Below are 20,636 nucleotides of genomic sequence, written 5' to 3'. Positions count from 1 at the left end.
GAACAGACCACACTGATGGCCCATCAGATGTCAGACATCTGGATTGGTTCTGGTTTGCTGCTATTATGAACAACTCTGCTGTATTTCTGCACAAGCCTCTACCTCGGGTGGAATGTCTGTGTGGTATGTATCTATGTTCAACTTTACCAGCAAATGCTAAAGCATTTTCCAAACTCATTATGTGGCTCTCCCACCAGGACGTACATCATTCTTCATTGTGTGTGAGCTCAGTTGTGCCTGACGCTTTGTGAGCCCCTCTGTCCTTGGAATTTTCCAGGCAAGAATATTGGAGTGGGTTGCCATTTACTCCTCCAGGGGATCTTCCTGACCCAAGGATCGAACCCGCATCTCTTGTGTCTCCTGCCTTGGCAGGTGGGTTCTTTACCAACTGCATCACCTGGGAAGCTGGTGGCTTTCAGGACATGCATAGATGGTTATCATTCTCCAACTTGACCATCAAATAATGTTGTCTCAACTTCAAACATGTCCTAACATAGTGGTTGTGAAGTGGAATCTCTTTTTGATTTGAATTTGCATTTCTCTCATTACTCATGAGGCTGAACACCTTTTTATATGTGTGCATATATATTTTCTCTCTCTTTTTTATTTCTTTTATATCCGAGATTGGCCCTTTCTCTAAAGGGCCAGATAGCAAATACTTTTGGCTCTGTGGGCAACCACTCAATAATGGCATTGTGGCCCCAAAGCAATCATAGTCAGCATGTAAATGAGTGTGACTGTGTTCCAATAAAACTTTATTTACAAAAACAGGGAGTGGGCTGGATTTGGCCTGTGGCTTATAGTTCACTCTGACTCAGGGAATTTCTGAATTTGAGTACTTTTTGTATATTCAGATGTGAGTACTTTTTTAAATGTGTGGCAAATATTTTCCTCTAGTATGTGATATGTCTCTTCACCCTGTGTATCATGTTTTTGATGAACAGAAACTCCTCTTTTAATTATTTTTATTTTAAACCGTGAACAAGATTTGCTGAAACTCAATATCAGCCTGGGTTTATTTCCCATCTGTTTCAAATATGATTAGGGCCTTCTGTAAGTCCAGCGGGACAACATCTAATAAATAGGTGTCTAATACAGACAGACGACATCACCTCTGTGTGCAGAGACAGGCAGAAAATTAGAAGGTTTGGTATGACAAATGAGCAGGAAAAATCCTGAGAGGCGAGTACTGCTCTCAAAGGCAGCCCACGTGCTCCACATCTGAGCAGCATCGCCTGCCCAGGTGGAGGACCTGGGAGGCCCTTTGTATTGGAATACTTACCCCACAGACATACTGGAGGTACTCACCTGGTTTGATGGGCTGCCTGTTTGAGAAGGTCAGAGGTGCAACGAGGAATTTGGTTTCTGCAACTGGCACCCAGTGGTGGAGAATTTTCACCGTCCAGACCCCAGGCCTCAGGGGCAAGTTCAAAGGGGGCTTGTAGTGGGTGAACTCAGCAGTGGACTCAATCAGGATGTCATAGGTAGCTGCGATGATGTTGATGGGATCCACCCAGATGACAGTCACGGTCACGTTGGGGCCCTTCCCCCATTTCTGCATGCCTACCGGCTCGTCCATGGGCCCCAGGAGACCCCCAAAGTTGCGGAAGAGCCGCTCCTTGGCATCCCAGTCAGTGCCGACCTGAAACACAGGAGCGAGTCTTGAGATCATTGGGCCTGAATGTGAGTGCTCCATCCCAGAAAGGCCTAGGATCCTGCTTTGGTTGTTGTTTAGGCACTAAGTTGAGTCCAGCTCTTTTGTGAACCTATGGACCATAGCCCATTAGGCTCCTCTGTCCATGGAATTTCCCAGGCAAGAATACTGGAGTGGGTTGCCATTTCCTCCTCCAGGGATCTTCCTGAACTAGGGATCAAACCCATGTTTCCTGCCTTGGCATGTGGATTCTCTACCAGAGGGCCACGAGGGAAGCCCAGGATTCTGGTTACTGGGCTTCATTTACCCATTTTACAGATGAGGAAACTGAGGCTACAATTAAGTTACTTGCTCAGTAATTTAAGGCTGGACAGGCAGTTGGCAGGAGATCTGGGATTTGGATCTGGTCTGAAGGATTATGGGGCTATGGTCCATTTCCTTTGGGCCTCCTGTGTCTGGTTCATGGTGTGCATGAGGAATGAATGAATGCCCACTTGCAGGCCATCCCAAGGAAACATAACTCCTGCCACTCAACAAGTGCAGCTGATTTCCACTTTGGTCGTTGGCTTTCCAGATCACGTGCCTCTTTTTAGAGCAATCACTTTGAACAAGAGTGGAGCTCAGGATTTGGAGCTGCCCTGTCATAAGCTAGGGAAAAGGAGGGTCCCTCAGCATCGCCTATCATATGCAGGATTTCAGATGGCTTTCCAAGGAAGAGACAGTTTTGGCTTCCCCAAAGCATCCTGAGCTGGACCCTATGGGGAGTGATGGTTGTATGATCCATCCTTCCTGCCAGTCAGTGGGGTGTGTGTGTATGGCTCTGACCCCAGAAATCTGCCCTTGGCTTCCATCTTTCCCCTTTTGGGGACTCCAATTTATTCTCCACCCAGTATCCAGAACAACCTAGTGAAACGGCCTCTCACTGCTCAAATCCCTGTGACTGCGCCCCTGCTGAATTCTGGTGTCCAGCACTGCTTGGTACACAGTCAATGCTCCATCAATCACCTAGTGAATGCATGCATGAATAACTTGGCAAAAAAATGAACTAATGACATAGATCCCCGATACTGGGCTCTGTTACTATTTCAAGTCAGATGAAATCGGGGGTCTTCTCTCCCCCAGGAGGTTTAGTATAAGGTTCTGAAGACGCAGTGTGCGAGCACATGTGAGCAGGCGATGAGCACACTACAAGGCCTGTACTGCTTCTGTGGTCCTTCCACGAGCAGCATCTCTGGTGCGTGTGTGTGTGGTGGGGGGGGTGTGAGGAGGTGGTGCAAGTGTGAGTAAACATGTCTACACCTTGAGCAGACTTCACACGTGCAGTGCAAACACAAGCTGGTTTATATTTTCATTGTTTCTCCATGAGTTACTATACCCATCCCTAAGACACAGGGCTCCATGGCTAATATTTATGCAGAGTTTCTGGTGTTCCAGGCCTACTGCTAAGGGCATAGGTGCATTGATTCAGCTAACATTCCCACCTCCATCGAGGGAGCACCCTTGATCTTATTGTCACTTCACACAGGAGGAAATGCTCTGAGGTTCAGAGCAGTCAGATGACTTGCTCGGGTCAGTAAGAGGGACCCAGGAAGTCTGGACCCAGGGGCTGGGCTCTTACTCACTCTTCTGTGTATCGCCTCCTATTCACTCACCCACTCATTCATTCATTCATTCATTTATCCAACACAAATGTGTCGGGCAACTACCGCCTACCAGGGGTGGTTGTAATACACAATCACGGGCCCACAGCCTGCCTCAAGTTTCCACCTTTGAGCCAAGACTGACCTTGAGGAGCTGTCCTCAGGGCAGCAGAGGGAGTTATGGATAGTAGCAGCTGATCTCTCAGAGGACGAGCAGGGACTGCTCCTCCTGAGGACCCTGGAGCCAGCACAGTGGCTGGAACACAGGAGGAGTGAGAACAACACTGTATATTGAGGGAATAAATGAATGAGCGAGCACGATGCAAGCCAGGCCCCAACATCACAGAGATTTTTCTAGAGATGTCCCATTCTGCGACTTCCCTCCATACAATCCTTTCCAGTTCCTTCTTGTTGTTCATTAGTCCAGTCTCTCCTCCTGTCCTGACCTGCAAAGTCTGGTCCTTTTTCACCCAACTCCAGCCTCATCTACATCCCTCTCTCCTCCTCCATTCCACCCTGTCCAGGCCACCCTGGAACACTCTCAGTACCTCTGCCAGAAGGGCTCTCTCACCCCTTGATCTTGTGTCTGTGCCTGGCTCTCTCTCGGGCTGGGTCTTCTCTCCTTCCTCACTCTTCTCCTGGCCAGCTCATTATCCAGCTCTCAGCCCAGGTGTCACCACTCCTGAGAAGCCTGCCTTGCTTACAGGCATCGCTGACATTCTTGTCTAAGCTTAGCTTTTTATTTATGTAGTTATTTAGTGCAGTATCACATTCTAATTGGCATGCCTCTCTTCATGGCTCAAAACTGTCAACTGCATGAAGGTAGGGACCACATCTGGCTTGTTCACCAAAATATCACTAGTGTCTAAAACAATGCTCAGCACACGGTACTCACTCAAGCACACTCAATCTCTCTCTGTCAAACCATCCATCATCTATCTACGTCATGAATGATTAGGGGCTGAGCATATGGGCAAATAGATTAATGATCACAAAATTCCTTTGGGGTCCTACTTAACAGAGGGATTTATAACCAATTAGGGGACTATCCCCCAAAGAAATGGGGGTGAATAATTCTCTAAGTTTGAGTTTTATAACCAAGTAACCCAGGTGGAAGAGTTGTAGAGCAGCTTACAGTGGGAAACTTGAATTTGTCCTAAATCTAGGACAGGAGAAGGAGGAAGGCAGCTGCCGTCTTCAGCACAAGGAGAGGTGGGGCTGCCCAAGAGGGGTCCCATTGCTATCACGTCTGTGGCTCAAGATCTCACCTGACCTCACTGTGGAAGTTCACTGCCATTCACCATCAAGTGATCAATTACTCAAATTTAAGTATGTATTGAGGATCAAGCTCAATATATTGCTCCCCAGCTTCAAGCCCACCATGACTTCTTTCCCACTGCACCTAAAATGCAATTCAAACTTCTTTCCAGGGCCTGTGAAACCCTTCATGATCTGTTCCCTGTCCTCCCGAGTCCTTCCTCCTGCTCATTGGCCATGCCAAGCTCCTTCCTGGGGCCTCAGGACCTTTGCACATGCTCTTCTTTTGGAAGATCCCAGAGTGTTCTAGGTCTCCCCACTGCTGACTCCTTTACAGGTTTCAACTCTGAAGTTATCTCATTAGAAATGCCTTCCTGAATGACTTGCTCCATCAACATGTAACCCAGCAAGACCCTATGGGGCCTCCTCAGGACAGATCCCCCAGGTCCTTCACCTGCCTCTTGTCTGTAATAAAAACTTTACCCTCCAAGGCCTTCTTCAAATTCTAAACAATGAATTTAATCAGAGGTGTGAGAAAATGCAGAAAGAAAGGAAAACAAGTCAAGTGAGACAAAATAATAATAATTTAGCCATTAAATGAAGTCGAGGATCTTTTAGTTCCTCCTCAAGGACAATAGATAATATTCTGAGCCATAACCTCGAGCCTTTTTGCAGATACTGAAATCCCCAGCAGGTGGAAGAAGTTAACTGTATGCTGCCCACAAGCACAGAGAGCCCGGAACCATTGGAACCATAAGGTTGATGATGCTGACTCCCGATTACCTCACCACCAACCAATCAGAAGAACATCCACGAGCCGGTCATGCACCCCACAAGTGCCCTCTCTCACCCTGTTATGGACCTTTTGAACACTAGCTGCCTGGTCTCCTTGCTTGGCACCTGCAATAAACATAAACACCACACTTTTCCTTCACCACAACCCTATGTCAATAGACTAAGCTTTACTGAGTGTGGGCGAGTGGACCCAAGTTTGTTTTGGTAACAGAAAGCTGTCCCACCAGCCTGTCAAACCCTCAGAAAACATGGATGAAGTCTTATTTTCTTTATAATCCTTATCATTAACTGGAATACTTTGGTTCACTTATTTGCTCAATCACTGGCTGGTTGCCCTAGTAAACAGCAATCCCAAGACAACAAGGATCTGGTCTGTTCAGTTCACCACGGCCCCTTCCACCCTCACACATCATAGGCACTCGGGGACTGCCTGCTGACGGAAGGAGCATCCTTCCTCTATGCTATCAGCATGGGACTCCCAGGGATGGAGTGTGCAAACCAGGCCCTATGCAAAGCCCCAGGACTGTGTGACCCGATGGAGATTCTCAACAGCCCACAAAGTGGCCCTGTACTTCATTCCCTCCTTCTAGTCCAATTTTACACCATTTACCTTAAAACCAAGAAAAAAAATTCATGACACAAGTTTCAGGGCTCCCTGCACCCCACGCTGTTCCTCTGCCAGAGATCCGGGTGGTTCCCACACCCAGGGTACCAGAGCTATATAGCACAAGCCCTAACTAATCACTAGTCATGGATTGGCCAACATCTGTCACTGCCAGAAGTGCCCAGTTACCCACCAGCAGGCTGATAAACAGGGAGAGTCCAGTGACCAGGCATCCATCTCCTTAATGGGACATTAATGTCTTCAATCGGCTGCTTGGGCCCCCAGCACAGAATCCAACTGGGGCAGCATCTAATTGCTCCTTGACACCAGTAATTTACGAAGTGGGCTCCCACGGAGCTCGGATCCAGCCAATCCATTTGGAGCCTTCATTGAAAATGGTGGCCTGGGGTTTCCCTGGCGGCCCAGTGGTTAAGAAGCTGCCTTGCAATGCAAGGGGCACCTGTTTGATACCTCGCCCTGGAAGATCCCACATTGCAATGGAGCAACGAAGCCCGTGAGCCTCCACTACTGAGCTGGTGCTCTAGAGCCCCTGTGCCTCAACTACTGAAGCCCATGTGCTCTAGAGCCCCTGCTCTGCAACAAGACAAGCCACCGCAATGAGAAGCCTGAACACTGCAACAAAAAGACCCGCTACCGCTAAATAAATACATGAATCTTTTAAAAGAAAGGAAACCGTGACTTAATAAGAAATTTCTACCCCTGCCTGTGTGGTGCCCATCCAGTCAGGCCTAGGTTGCCCAGGCAGGGCCACAGGGGCTGGAAAATGTAAGCAGGTCAGATGCTTCCTCCCACCCCACTCCTGGCCCCCAAGATTCTCCATATTCTATGGTCAGACTCTTTACCCCTAACCCAGCAGCCAGATTCACTGGGAATGCTGAAGTCTGGGGATGGACCACCTCTTTAGGTACTTGCTGACATGCAGAAAGCAGAGATAAGGTGCTGGAGTTTCATGTGGGTAACACTCACAAAGCTTGGTCATGCCTCCCCTTCCCACCAGCACCACTACCCAAGCACAGACACTCACTCATTCAGAAATCCTATTTGCATCTACAAAGGCTGTGTCCTCTTCTGTGTGCTGAGGATACAGCAGTGAGCAAGCGCTTTAGTCTCTGCTCTCTTGCAGACAATCACCAAGTGATCAGAGAAATCAACAAGGTCATTTGAGATGATAAACGCTAAGAAACATAAAATAGGGGTGTCCTGGATGAAAAATTGTGATAAAAGTGGGTTGGCATGGAAGGCTTCTCTGAAGGTGCACCATTTGATTTAAGATCAGAATGACCACAGGAAAAAGGTGAAAACCTGGAGGAAAGTATTCTGGGCAGGAGGATGTGGTGTGACAAGCTTGAGGCAGGAAAGAACTTGGAATATGGATAAAGATGCAAGAAGTGTGAGTGGGAAAAAGAGTGGGTCCTGGGTGAGACCAGAGAAGCAGACAGAGGCCAGATTATGTAGTGCCTTTCAGGTCTGAAGATGGTGTTGATGTTACAAGAGAGGTGCTAGATGAATCCATCTCCCAAGGCAGAAAAATAACTCAAAGCCGATGCAGTCCTGGGAGGTAGAAACTGCGTTCCACGGATCCATGCATCCACGCATCAGACCATCTGTCCATCTATTGACACCTCTGTCCAATCCTCTACGCATGCATACATCCAACACTCATCCATTCAATGACTGATCTGGTGATGACTCTGAGTTAAACCCTATTCTAGGAACTGGGGAGGCAAAAGCACAATTAAGCATAGGATTTGTGGCCTAAGTGACCTGGATTCAGTGCTGGGCTCTTCTGCTTCCTAGCTATGATCCAGAAAATGATTGACTCTCCATAGGCCTCAGTTCTCCAATCTGTAAGATGGGACTAATGCCACAACTTTATTAGGAAACTGGCTTGTTATTGGTTTATTACTAACACAGGATTAGAAGGAATCACTAATTAGGGTAAAAAATGAAAAGGAATAGAAGTTCTACTGTAAAGAAATACCAAGGCTCCAGGTTGGTTGGTGCACTGATATGCACCACCCTGGACCTTCTCCAGGCACAGGGCGAGCTTATCTTTGGGGTCCTTCAAGGCACCTTCTCCTCCATTTCCAACTAAAAGTGTCAGAGCAGGAATAGAACCCAGCAACGGTGCGGCCAGAGGCAATGTTGTGAGAGAGTCTTTGGCCTCCTACCTCAGAAAACTGAAGTCTCCCAAAGTCGCTGGGTGGGCTGGCGATCTTGAAGACTTTCTTCGGCATCACCCATGTCTCCAGGGTCTCGAGTTTGCTCACGGCCAGGTTTGTAGCATGATGCTTGATCAGAAAGCCCTGGAAACGGTCAGCAAGGAAGTAGAGGTGGACAGAGGCTGGCTGGCCCATTGGATAGTACCTGAAAAACACGCACAGGCTCACGCGAGCTCACGGGTCAGGACTGGGTGTGAGTCGGTCACGATGGGGCTCCTCACCCATCATGCCGATCCTGTTCCTAAGATAACCCCCACTTCATACAAAGCTCACTGCATTCCTGAAGGCTGTTCCCGTGTTTCTAGGATCTCAATAACTATTAACAATAACTTTTCTGCTGATCATACATGTAAAACATACTGACTGTATGAAAGCACAATTATGAAAATAAAAATGTCTACTTTGGATGCTTCTTCCACGTTGCTGTCCTTCAGTTGCTAACAACAGCTAACTAACAAGTTGTGTCCAACTCTGCGCGACCCCAGGGACTGCAGCATGCCAGGCTTCCCTGTCCTCCTCTACCTCCCAGAGTTTGCTCAAGTTCACGTCCGTTGGGTCCATTGATGTTATCTAACTGTCTCATCCTCTGCTGCCCCATTGTCCTTTTGCCTTCAATCTTTCCCAGCATCAGGGATAGATGATGTCAATTCACAGATATATTCAGTGATCCTCCAGTGCTGGGTACTGAGAAGCGACAATGGTGTGCCAACAATGTCATCATGACATATTTCCTTTCAGTCTTATTTTCTATGCACATATTTACATAAATTCTCTATAGCTGGGATCATAATATACACACTGGCTCTATCCTGGTTTTGCTTCATTGTATTTCCTGATCATTATCATGTCTTTGAATAGTCTCTGAAAGCACGATTTTTTTGTGTGTGTATACATTATTCCAGTGTATGTAATACCGTGACATGGAACTATAATACCAAAATATGGTTTTATAAACAGGGAAAGTTCCCCATCATTGAGTGTTCAACTTGTTTCTAATTTTTTTTTTTTTTGCCATTCTAAACAATGCTGCGGTAAGCATCCTTGAGCAAAAATGTTTTGGGAAACATCTTTCTCCCTCTCTAATCTCCAAGAGGCTCTTGATGTCTGCTGTGTAAGTTTATCAGAAAGGTTGTTCCGATTTACACTCTCACCGTCCTTTTCACCAATGCACTGGGTAGGATGCTTAAAAAGTATTGCCAATCTGAGATAAATACATACATAGACAAACAGCATGTTTTAAGATGCAGGTCTTTGATCCACAAAGGGGCTGAAAGGGTCAGGGAAGCTAAACAGATGCCCAGAGGAGGAGGGGGGAGAACAGACAGAGAAGGAAGGACGAGCGTGGACAAGCCTAGGTCTTTGTCCTTCCCAGCTGTAAAATGAAAAGCTGCCGGCTTCTGCACTGCGTGAGGTGCAGGGCACTTACAGGATGCTTCTGGTTCCAGCATTCCACAAATCACTGTCCCGCTCACTGCCTTCCCTATGGTCCTGCCCTGGAGTTTAAGTCTTTACCTCTGATTATAACAGGGAAGCTGCCTTCCTGTGTTATGCATCTCCTGAAATCACTGCCTTGTTATCAGGTGCCTCCGGGGCTCTGAGCAAAAAGACCTGCCCCGTCTTCAGACTGCTCACCGCACATTCCCGGCCCTTGCAGGTCCACTTGGGTCTGGACTTTGGAAGCAGAAAACCCTCCCTGTGCTGCAGAACTTGCTGCCACGATGGAATGTTCTACATCTGCACCATCCAGCCCAGTAACCCTAACCACTGCTGACGACAGAGCTCTTGACGTATGGCTGGTGTGGTTGAGGGACCGCACTTTAAATTTGAGTTAATTTAAACTTAAATGTCTCCTTGTGGAGACAGCATAGATGGTGCTGTGAAAGTGTCCTGGGGTTGCCTGCATTGATGTCCCCAAATTGTCACTTCTTCTGTCTCTTTCCCACGTGACTTGGTGGGTTTCCTTGCACCAGTGAGGTGAGTCTATTTCCCCCTTCTCAAACCTGCTTGGCCAGCAGGAGATGAGGTATGGTGCCAGTTCTGAGCCCGGATCCCAGGTAGGCTTGCACATTTTCCATCCCCTCTCTTGCTCCTCTGTGATCACTGTGAGAGCACAGGTGGGCTAACACGTGGGAAGGTGAGATGTTTGGAGCAGAGCTGAGCCACCCCAGGTATCCCAGCCGAAGCCTTCCTAGACCCACCAACAACTCCCAGCCAAGGGCAACAGAGCCTCCCTTCTGACCTGCCCCTGGCTACAGAAGCGGAAGAGATGCCAGCAGAGCCTAGGAATACTGCTCAGCTCATGTGCAAGCTTAAAGGCTCTGTAAATGCTTATTGTTTCAAAACACCGACTTGGGGCTAGTTTGTTATGTGACATTATTACAATGGATAAATAATACACTGTCAGGGCTTGTTCTGGAAGGTGGGTGGACTAGTGAAAGTTGAAGAAAAGCAGGAGAAATTATTACCATGGAAGTCAAAAGAAGCAAGTGTTTCCAGAAGGGGGCAGTCGGTTGTATGGGATGCTGCTAAGGGGTCAGGTAAATAAGTGATGGTCAAGAAATCCAGGAGTTAACCTTGCATTGCCCCTGTTCCTTCTTCCAAGAAATCCTGTTTTCTCCACCTGAATCCATTCTCTACTGTCCTATGCATGGCCAGCATCCTGGTCCAAGCCACCATCATGTCTTATCTGGACTTTTGCTGGAGCTGCCTTACTTAACTTCCTCCTTCTTTTGTCTGCTGTAATGGATTCTCAGAGTAGCCATATCTGTCATCCCTTCCTTAAATACCACAAGGGGCTCTGCTTATGCTTGGATAAAACCCAACCTCCTTAGCTGGTCTACAAGGTCCTGCCTCTTTCTCTAGCCTCATTTTGTTTACCTTTGTCCCAATTCACCACCTTCTAGCCACGTGGACCTTATTTTGAAGTCTTGAACACCCTAAGCTCACTTCTAGCCCAGGGCCTTTGCACGGGACATTCTCTCTGCTGGGGATACTCTTTTCCTCTACTGATTGCATGGTGGGCTCTGTCTTATCTTTTTGGCTAAATGTTACCATCTCAGAGAGATCTTCCTTGACTGCTGACTCTTAAGTCACCAACTCACTGCTGTTACTTGAGCTTATCCTCACTGCAGAGCATTTATCTTTAGAGACTTTTGTTCTTGTTGCTGTGAGCTGGGGTACTGCTTGTCTTCACACTAGAATGGGAGGACCTTGAGCTTGGGGCCTGGTCTGTCTGGGTCATGGCTGAGTGCCCAGTGCCTAACACACAGCCTGCCACATGGTAGATGCTCAATCGATACTTAAGGTTTGAGTGAAGATTCTAGAAGGATATTCTCTTGAACCCTTTGCTTCTAAGATACATCTAGGGAACTTGAAACCAGAACTGAACACAAAGTCCCTTGGTACCGACTCTAGACTGTATATGGTAATTAAGTAACTAAAACTGAGAGGAGAGTTGTAACTAGATGCAATAGAAGATGCCAGATGCAACACAATAGAACCTAAACCATGCCTCTGGTGCATTTGCTTGGCCCAAAGGTGTTTTTATTTCTTATTTAAATGAGGTGGGCATTAAAAAATTTGGGAAGCTCACACAAAAATGTGGATTTCTAATTTGTCTGAAAAAATCAGGAGATGTGATTGGCAGCTCCAAGTGTACATTCCCACAGGGCAAGGATGTGCTGCAATTCAGCACCGGGACCCTGGGGGCCCCTGGTCCATAGGATCAGTCCATCCTTAGCTAAGGACACATGCTTCCCTCCTGGCCCTAGATCACATTTGAATTTGAGGACCTGTAATAAAACACTGACATCCTTATCTCTGAAAGGGACTCTCAAGCAAACTTTCATTTTCTTGTTCCCTCCATCTGCCATTTTGAAATTTTCTGCAATGAATAAATGTTATCTTCTAATGACAAAAAAAATCAATAAACATTTTTTTTATAAAAGTGTATACTATAGACTAGAAAGCCACAATCTGCATGAAATGTCCAGAGAAAATGAGATTTTTGAAATAAAGTTTCTACTTTTTTCCCCAGATAGCTCTGGGGTAGGAATTTACTGTCTTTTGCCTTTTGGGATAAGGGTCCTTTGTCCTGATTTATTTTTAGGCTTGTATTAATAAATATATTGGCTTTGCCCACAGCAAGGCACAGGGGTTCCATTATAATAAAAAATGAAGTAGAAGCCAAAGGATTCCAGGCCTGAGGCAACGTGATGGCTTGCTTAATCCCAAAACAAATAGCAGAAGAAAACTTCAGCAATCATAAATCACTTGGAGGTGTCTTTCAAAATTTCATCTAAGATTATTTACCTTACAAATGCTATGAAACCTGGGATTAAAACTACTCTTGAAACGATATTTGCCTTCCAAGCACCAGGCCGTGTGTCATCTCCTGGGGCCATATACTGTGGCTCCTGGGACAGGGATTCTGCCCCTGGACTAGCAGGGAGGGAAAGACATTCACTGATGACCTTGATCCTCACTGATGACCTTGACCTGAGGCACTGCTGTTATTAGCAATGGGAGTGTTAAAGGAAAATCTGCTTTCAAATGAGGAAAGGTGAGGGGCGGGCTACTGGGGAAGCTCTTAGCCAGCTTCACAGAGGAAATGGCACCTGAGATGACCCTGGAAGCCTCGGAAAAGGTGGATTGAGTGGGGACAGTCAACAAAGGACAGCACAGAGGAACTGACAGACAGTTCATATGACCAGTGATGGAGCAAGTAGCTCACACAGCTGCATCTTAAGAATACTGGAAACTAAGATATCAACAATGGCATAAGCATTTACTAAAGCACTTCAGATATAAAATACTGTTAAAATGGGGATAATGATAATAATAATACATGACTAATAAAGTAGTTTTAGAGGATTATCCCCTTTAAACCTAACAACACCTTATGCTGTAAGGCTTATTATTATTCCCATTTTACAGATGAGGAAACTGAGGCTTAGGGAGGTTCAAGACTTGTCCAAGGCCAATAGCTAGTAAGAGTGGAGTTCAAATGGCAGGTTCTGGGTTTCTAACCCATTCTGGTCTTCTTTTAAACTAAATCAGGACCTGCAGGTAGAGGAGAGAGAAGGCTGAGGAGAAAATTGTTGCAGGCATGTGGAAACCCAGCTGATCTGCATGGGGTCCCAGTCAGGAAAACCTTCCATGTTTTCAGAGTTTTGTAGAACAAAATAGTTCCTTTCCTGTCCCCCTTCCGTTCTTGAGAGGAAGGAAGAGCAGGGCAAGGAGGGACACGTAGAAGGCTCAGAGGAGAAAGACTGATGCTAATAATTTTTTCTTTGTTGGTTAAAGAGGAAGGTGAGAGGAGGAGGCAGAGGCAGAACAAGAAAGAGAAGGAGAGTTGATTGGAGGCACTTCTGGGAGTCCATCCTCAGAAAATAATCAGAAAGGAGAATGGAAAAAAAAAAGGCTTTCTGCAAAAAGATATTCATCAGAACAATGGCAACAGGAAAGGGCTGGATTAAGCAAACTCTGGAATTTCTACTCAATGGAATACCAGCGGCATTAAAAAGGGTCATTATCATTATGGAAAGCTGCAGAGGAGCAAGGAGAGGAGGGGCTAATATTACAATGCTGAGCGAAAGAAACAGGACACGTAATCCTTGCAATTATGAAATATCTGCAGTGCATATTGCTGAAGAGGAAGAGAAGCAGCCCCAAATTAAAAGGGTTTGGTAGGCTTAGGGAAACGCAGGGGAGGTGGGGGTGATGTTGAATCCTTTCCCCACCTTCCCTCTTCTTTCCAAATATTCTAGAACATTCTTTCCTGAAGTATCAACTAGTACCCACCAGTGGTAGATGAGATGATTCTAAAGGTTGCTGCTACTGCTGCTGCTAAGTCGCTTCAGTCGTGTCCGACTCTGTGCGACCCCATAGACGGCAGCCCACTAGGCTCCCGTCCCTGGGATTCTCCAGGCAAGAACACTGGAGTGGCTTGCCATTTCCTTCTCCAATGCATGAAAGTGAAAAGTGAAAGTGAAGTCGCTCAGGGGTGTCCGACTCTTAGCGACCCCATGGACCGCAGCCTACCAGGCTCCTCCGTCCATGGGATTTTCCAGGCAAGAGTACTGGAGTGGGGTGCCATTGCCTTCTCCGTCTAAAGGTTACATGAACGTTTTAAATAATGGTTCTGCCTTCCATGATGTTACTGGTTATGTTCTCAGGTCTGACAAAGATAGTATGGTTGTGTTTTAGGAAGGAGTCAATTTTCAGAGACACATGAAATGTTTATGGGATTTGCTTCAATCAAACTGATCTGGGAGGAGGGGGAAGGTGGGTGAAGGCAGAGATGAAACTGCACTGGCTGGGAGTCGGTAATCACTAGAGCTGACGATGGGAGATGGGATTTCATTTTTCTCTCCATTTGGTATATATCTGACATTTTCTAAAACAAAAAATAAAACAAAAATGTTCGGTATTTTCATGATTACTTTCCATTTAAAACAAACAGAACTATCTAATATGGTGCATAAAGCTTTCTTCTAAAATATGTATATTTAGCCTAAAGAATGAGTCCACAGAAAGGTAGGACTTCCCTGGTGGTCCAGTGGTTAAGATTCCATGCTCCCAATGCAGGGGGCTTGGGTTTGATTCCTGGTGGAACTAGATCCTGCGTGTGTGCGTGTGTGTGTGTGTGCGTGTGTGTGTGTGTGTGTGCGTGTGTGTGAGTTGCTCAGTCGTGTCCAACTCTTTGTGACCCCATGTACTGTACACCACCAGGCTCCTCTATCCATGGAATTCTCCAGGCAAGAATACTGGAGTGGGTAGCCATTCCCTTCTCCAGGGGATCTTCCCGACCCAGGGATGGAGTCTGCACTGAAGGCAGATTCTTTACTGTCTGGGCCACCAGGGAAGCCCAGATCCCACATGCCACAATTGAAAGATAATGCATGCCTGCAACTAACACCCGGTATAGCCAAATAATTTTTTTTTTTTAAAGAATGAGTCCACAGAAAGGAAATAAGTAGGTAAATATTAGATCTGCTATTCTGAGAAGGTAAAAGGGTTATGAGGGCTTAGACAGGAAATGCTCTGAACGCTGGGAAGTCCGCGTGGCTGACTGTTCGGGAGAAGCGTGGGGTGCAGCCGCAGCCCCCGCAGAGGAGGGCTGTCCCTCGTCCCTGGTCACCCCGCCCCTCCCGGCTCACCTGCAGCTGCTCTCCCCGGGGGCGCGCAGCGACGCCTCGGCCCGACGGAGGCCCAGGCGGGAGAAGGAGTGGTACAAAGTCAGCGTGACGTCACTCAGGCTGTGGATCCCGTCGGGCTCGTCGTAGACGTTCTCCCAGTAGGAGCGGAGGCCCGGGGTGCCCGCGGGGTAGTTCCCATACAGGTAATAGTCCAGCTGCCCGATGATTTCCTGATTCACCACAGCTTCAAACTTGCGGGCAAAGAAGGTGGGCCGGGCTGTCTGCTGTGCTCGTGGGATAAAGAGAGCTGAGTCAACCAGTGGGATGGGGGAGGTGGGGATGGAGGAGGCGAGCTCTGCGGTCCCAGCCTGTCTGGATCCATATCACCATTCAGACACCTACTGCCCTCTCTGTTCTCAGTTTCCTCATCTGTCAAAAGGGTTTTAGGATTGAACGAGTTAATATTTGTAAAGCATTGAAAGCAATGAGGGACACGGAAGTCAGCTTCATTTAAATATCTGTGAAATAATTACATCTTAGATGGTTATAGTTGGGAGGGATCTCAGAAATCATTTAGCTGGAGGTCTAGGGCAAATACCGCCTACAGAAGTATTTTAGTTGTCCGGAAGAATGTTTTAAAATTGAATTAACTGGCAACATTTTATAAGTGGAAGAGTTCATGGAAACTTTTGGCTTCTCTTGAAAAAGAAATGATCTGGCAACGGTAGGACTACGTTCCTGCATCGTAACACATAGTTAAAACTGAATAGCGGCTGTCCCTTTAGATGGGTATGGGCCTTGTGGCTCACCACAACTCCTACCACTCCCTACTGTCTCCTGGGCGTTATAATTGACTTACAGACTCAGAGGGAACACCCTGGATTTACTGATCAGAATCCCTGGAAGTGAGGCTTAGAAATCTGTACACTTAACAGGCTTCGAAGGTGATTCGTTTGCTCACTAGGGTGTGAGGACAAGGCAAATGACATCTGAGCTGGCTGCAGATCAGTCGCCTAAACAGCCTTAAAATATTCAGATTCTGGAGTCCTTCTCCAGACCGACTGAGTCAATATCTCTGAAGATGAGGTTTAGGAATCTGTATAGAAAAAAAAAAAAAGGCTCCCAGGTGATTATGCTACATGTTTGAGGGCTACTTATGTAAACAAAATTTTCAAAGGGGCTGAATGCGTAAGAGGGAAAGGGACTGATCTAAGGTCACACAGTAAGGTAATGCGAGAGCCAGGATTCAGATCCAGGGTCATGGGTTAGAGAAGTGAAGTACTGAGCACTTGTTATCTACCAGGTTTTAAACCATGGTCTGGGGCAAGATCAATAAACCTTTTCAGCAAAATGGCAGATAATAAATATTTCCAGCTTTGCACCTACTCAGCTCTGCTGTCAGAGTGTGAAAGCAGCCATAGACAAACTGGAAAATGAATGGGTCTGTGGCTGTGCTCCAGAAACAAGTCATTTACAAAAACAGGGAGCGGGCTGGAGCAGCCCAGGGGCTGTAGCTTGCTGACCTCTAGTCTAGGGCTATGGAAACAACTAAACCACAGACCCTTCCTTTGAGGGGCCTGTGATCTTGTGCAAATTTTGACCTTCATTTAAGTCTAGCATTGTTCTCACTTCAATGCATTAAGAGCAACAATAATGACAATAAAAACTGAGCATATACGATACGTAGAGCATTGCATTTTGTCATTATCTCTAATCCTCCCAATAACTCTGCAAAGCGGGTGCTATGATTCCTATTTTACAGATGAGGAAACTCAACTTAGAGAAGGGAAGGGATAATGTACAAACACACAGTCATAAGATTCAAACCCAGATGACTCTAAAACCCAAATTCTATTGATTATATCATCTTAGGATCACACTGCTAGTCAAGTGAATCTGAAGCCCCAATAACAAAAACTCTTGTTAATGTTTTGGAATATCCCATCTGCTCTCTGCTTCACAGACACCTGGGACACCCACCCCTACTCTTTCTCTGCAGTCGAGGGGTTAGCTCAGTTCCCTTATAGGAGCATTAAAAAGAGCCAGAACATGTGGGTTCAAATTCTCACTCTATGTCTCTCTAGCTATATATGTCTTTGGGGAAGTTATCCAGGGCCTCAGTTTTTCCAGTCCTTAAAATGGGTATAATAATAATATAGGTACTTAACATAGAATCTGACACACAGTGTTAGCAGCTATTATGAGACTGTTATCACTATGCCTTTAAGTCTACTACAGGGACTTCTAAGTCTTCACTTTCTGGAGGCAGAGCACCAGAGTAAGTGGCAGGGCAGCCTCCTTTTTCCTCCTAAGAGTCTCTGATCATACCTGGAGCTCCTAAAAAGCACGTTTCTATGTTTATAGTTCTCATCCTTGGAGTTATTTCCGTAAGAACTCAGAGTTCCTTACAGGCAGCAGTTTCTTGAGTCTGGACGTTGAGAAATATTCTTGATCTTTGTTTGCTGTGAATTGAAGAGCTGTGAGCATGTGACTCGGTCTCTATGTTAGCTCATCTTTATCAGGGGCCACAATGTCCCCAGGATGCTGGGACTGGAACACAACTGCTGCTGCTCTGGAGTGGCCCAGGAGGGGCAGTGCACTCAAGAATTGCCCTATCTCCTTGCTCTAAATGATGAAGGTCCTTTGCAATGAGGGTGAAAGCTGATCCTCTACAAAAGAGGGAATTGTTCTGTTTCTTTTGTCCCGCTTTGAACAGGTCAAATATTCCCCTTGCCACCCCTTTCTGCTCAGCAGACCGTTTATGCACAGACAATGGAGCTAAAATGTCACCCAAGTTCACCCAACTTCAATTAACATGGGTTTGAGGAGGCCCCTGGGTAGCTTTCAGTCTTCCACCAAAAACAGGCCTAAAGAATACTCATTGCAGTAACTGCTTACATGGTGAAAGGCGTTAGGTGGGAACCTTGAGGGAATATGAATGATGGGACAAAACCCACTGTGTATTCTACATTCCACCAGGCATGGAATCAGGTTGGCAGCAGGGTCTGGTGGAAAAAGCTCAGGCCTGGACCTGGAAACACCCGTGTGGGACCTCCCACCCTACCACTCCACTACTGCATGTCCATGGACAAGTAAGTCGCCTCTTGTGCCTTGGTTTCCCCACCTGCACAATGGAGATGATTTCTACCCAGTGAAGACAATGCCTGCAGAGAACCTGGCACATAGCCTGGAACACAGAAGACCCCAACCCCATGCTTCTCAAACAGAACAGCCTCCCTGTTGCCTGGGGATCTTGTTAAAATGCAGATTCTGACTCAGCAGGCCTGGAGCAGCAGAGATTCTGCATCTCTAACAAGCTCCCTGGTGATGCTGATGCTGCTGTTCTACAGACCACACTCTGAGGAGCTGGGCTAAGAGGCTGGAAGCTCCATGGGGGCAGTTTCGGTCCTCTCGTGGTTCAGTTATGTGCCAGAGTGAGGCAGTAGGGACACTTTGGATTGGGTAATCAGCCTGGCATTCTTGTTCCTGCCCCCAACACCCTCCATCACTCCAAGTTAGCGGTTTGGGGAGCAGCATATCATCTCCACGTGGTAGCTCTAGTGACCTCAGAGTGGCCTGTGAATGTATGCTCTGGGCAGCTGAGGCTGGGCATGGGGAGGAGGAGAAGAGGAAGAATTCAGGGTGCTGGCCTGGAGGGAGCAGGAGGCGTGCTCATGTGGGATGGAAAGAGGTTGCCATCCTGAATAGGTCTGGGTCCAAGGCACCCTTGGGGCTCATGGGAAGCAGATGGACACTGGCCACCCTTCTGCCTCTCCTCTCCCCAGAGCATGAACTGCTGGGCCCTGCAGAGATACCTGCGATGGCAAGCAATTTTCTTCTTGTTACTCCTTTAAGTTCACAGAGCACGGTGGTTTGTAAACCTGGCTGCTCATCAGAACTTCCCTAAGTCTGCTACATTAAAAATAAAAATTCCTGAGCCTCACTGGAGATCAGAAGCTCTTGACTGGGGATGTGTTTGCCCCCGGTGAATATCTGGTGATATCTGAAGACATTCCTGGCTCTCATGTCTGCAGGGTGCTACTGGATCCCCATGGGGACATTAAACAGTGACATCCTGGTTGTCACAGTGGAGGGTGGGGTGCTTCTGGAATCTAGCGGGCGGAGGCCAGGGATGCTGCTTAAACATCCTACATTCCTCCACCCTAACACAGAATTATTCAGCCACAATGTTAAGAGTGCTGAGGTTGAGAAACTCTGCACTCTAACCAAGTTTGTACCCAGAAATGTATTTTAAACAAATATTTGGGGAGATTCTGATCAAAAGGCAGCATAGAGAAATGGATGCAAGTACGGCCTTTGAAAACAGATATGTTGGGCTGTGTGACCTTGCATAAAGTTTTTGATCTCTCTTTACCTCAGTTTCCCCATCTCTAAAATAATCTATCTCTGTGTCTATCTGTCTTCTGAGGCTGTTGTGGAGTAAATGAGTCGACACAGGCCAAGCGGTTAGATGGTCCCTTGCGTGGTGTTAGTGATCAGTAAGTGCTGGCTATTGTGGATGTTGTTATGTTTATCATCAACAGCTGGGGTGGGAGTGTGTGGGATGTGATGAGCTGCAGCGCTGTCTTGGACACCTGCAGATGCTGGCTGGAAGGCACAGGCAGGTGGGCTGGGTGGGCAGCTCCCCTGGAAGCGGTGGAAATCCTGCGGCTTGAAGTCATTGGGGGAGCAGCCGCACCAGTCCACGATGTGCTTGTACTGGCACTTACAGCCCAGCTTGCGGTTCCAGTTGGTGATGCGCAGATTGTTGTCCACCATGGTGTCGCAGTGCGGGCTGTTCTCCAGGACCGTGTGGAAGAAGGACTGAGGGGGAGAGAAGGGCCTGGCTTGAGACCTCGCCCAGTCTTCTTCGACTGGGCTGGGGTGGGGGTCCTTCCCAGGGACCACCTGACACTGAAGAGACTCTCTTGCAGACTCAGCTGTTCTCTCTGCAAATGGAATTAGTCCCATGCAGGCCTAGCCAGAGCACCCTGGAAGTTTTGCCCAGAGTGGCATTCTGCTTAGCAGTTACTGCTCTGTTTCTCTAAGATGTCTCTTCTCAGCAGCCTAGAAACTGATTTCAAGACATCTCTTATGACCCAGTACATCCGTTCAGCAGAGAGAAAAAGTCCCTTCAGGGCTTCCCTGGAAGCTCAGCTGGTATAGAATCCACCTGCAATGCAGGAGACCTGGTTCAATTTCTGGGTTGGGAAGATCCACTGGAGAAGGGATAGGCTACCTACTCCAGTATTCTTGGGCTTCCCTGGTGGCTCAGATGGTAAAGAATCTGCCTGCAATGCAGGA

At 47.1% G+C, this 20,636-nt stretch overlaps 1 protein-coding gene across 1 annotated transcript in view; it reads right to left on the bottom strand.

Moving 5' to 3' along the window:
• The window catches only part of XYLT1 (xylosyltransferase I), a gene marked incomplete at its 5' end in the record, with an annotated part of 349,600 nt that overhangs the window by 11,038 nt on the left and 317,926 nt on the right, over positions 1 to 20,636 (bottom strand). Inside the window, 4 exons of the mRNA XM_010837407.1 lie at positions 1,309 to 1,642; positions 8,143 to 8,338; positions 15,354 to 15,616; positions 19,980 to 20,156. Coding sequence (XP_010835709.1) covers positions 1,309 to 1,642; positions 8,143 to 8,338; positions 15,354 to 15,616; positions 19,980 to 20,156 — 970 coding nt within the window. The remainder of the gene's footprint in view (positions 1 to 1,308; positions 1,643 to 8,142; positions 8,339 to 15,353; positions 15,617 to 19,979; positions 20,157 to 20,636) is intronic.

This window comes from Bison bison, unplaced genomic scaffold (assembly GCF_000754665.1).
Source record: "Bison bison bison isolate TAMUID 2011002044 unplaced genomic scaffold, Bison_UMD1.0 scf7180017864072, whole genome shotgun sequence".
NCBI lineage: Eukaryota > Metazoa > Chordata > Mammalia > Artiodactyla > Bovidae > Bison > Bison bison.
This window is presented reverse-complemented; position numbering and strand designations above follow the sequence as displayed.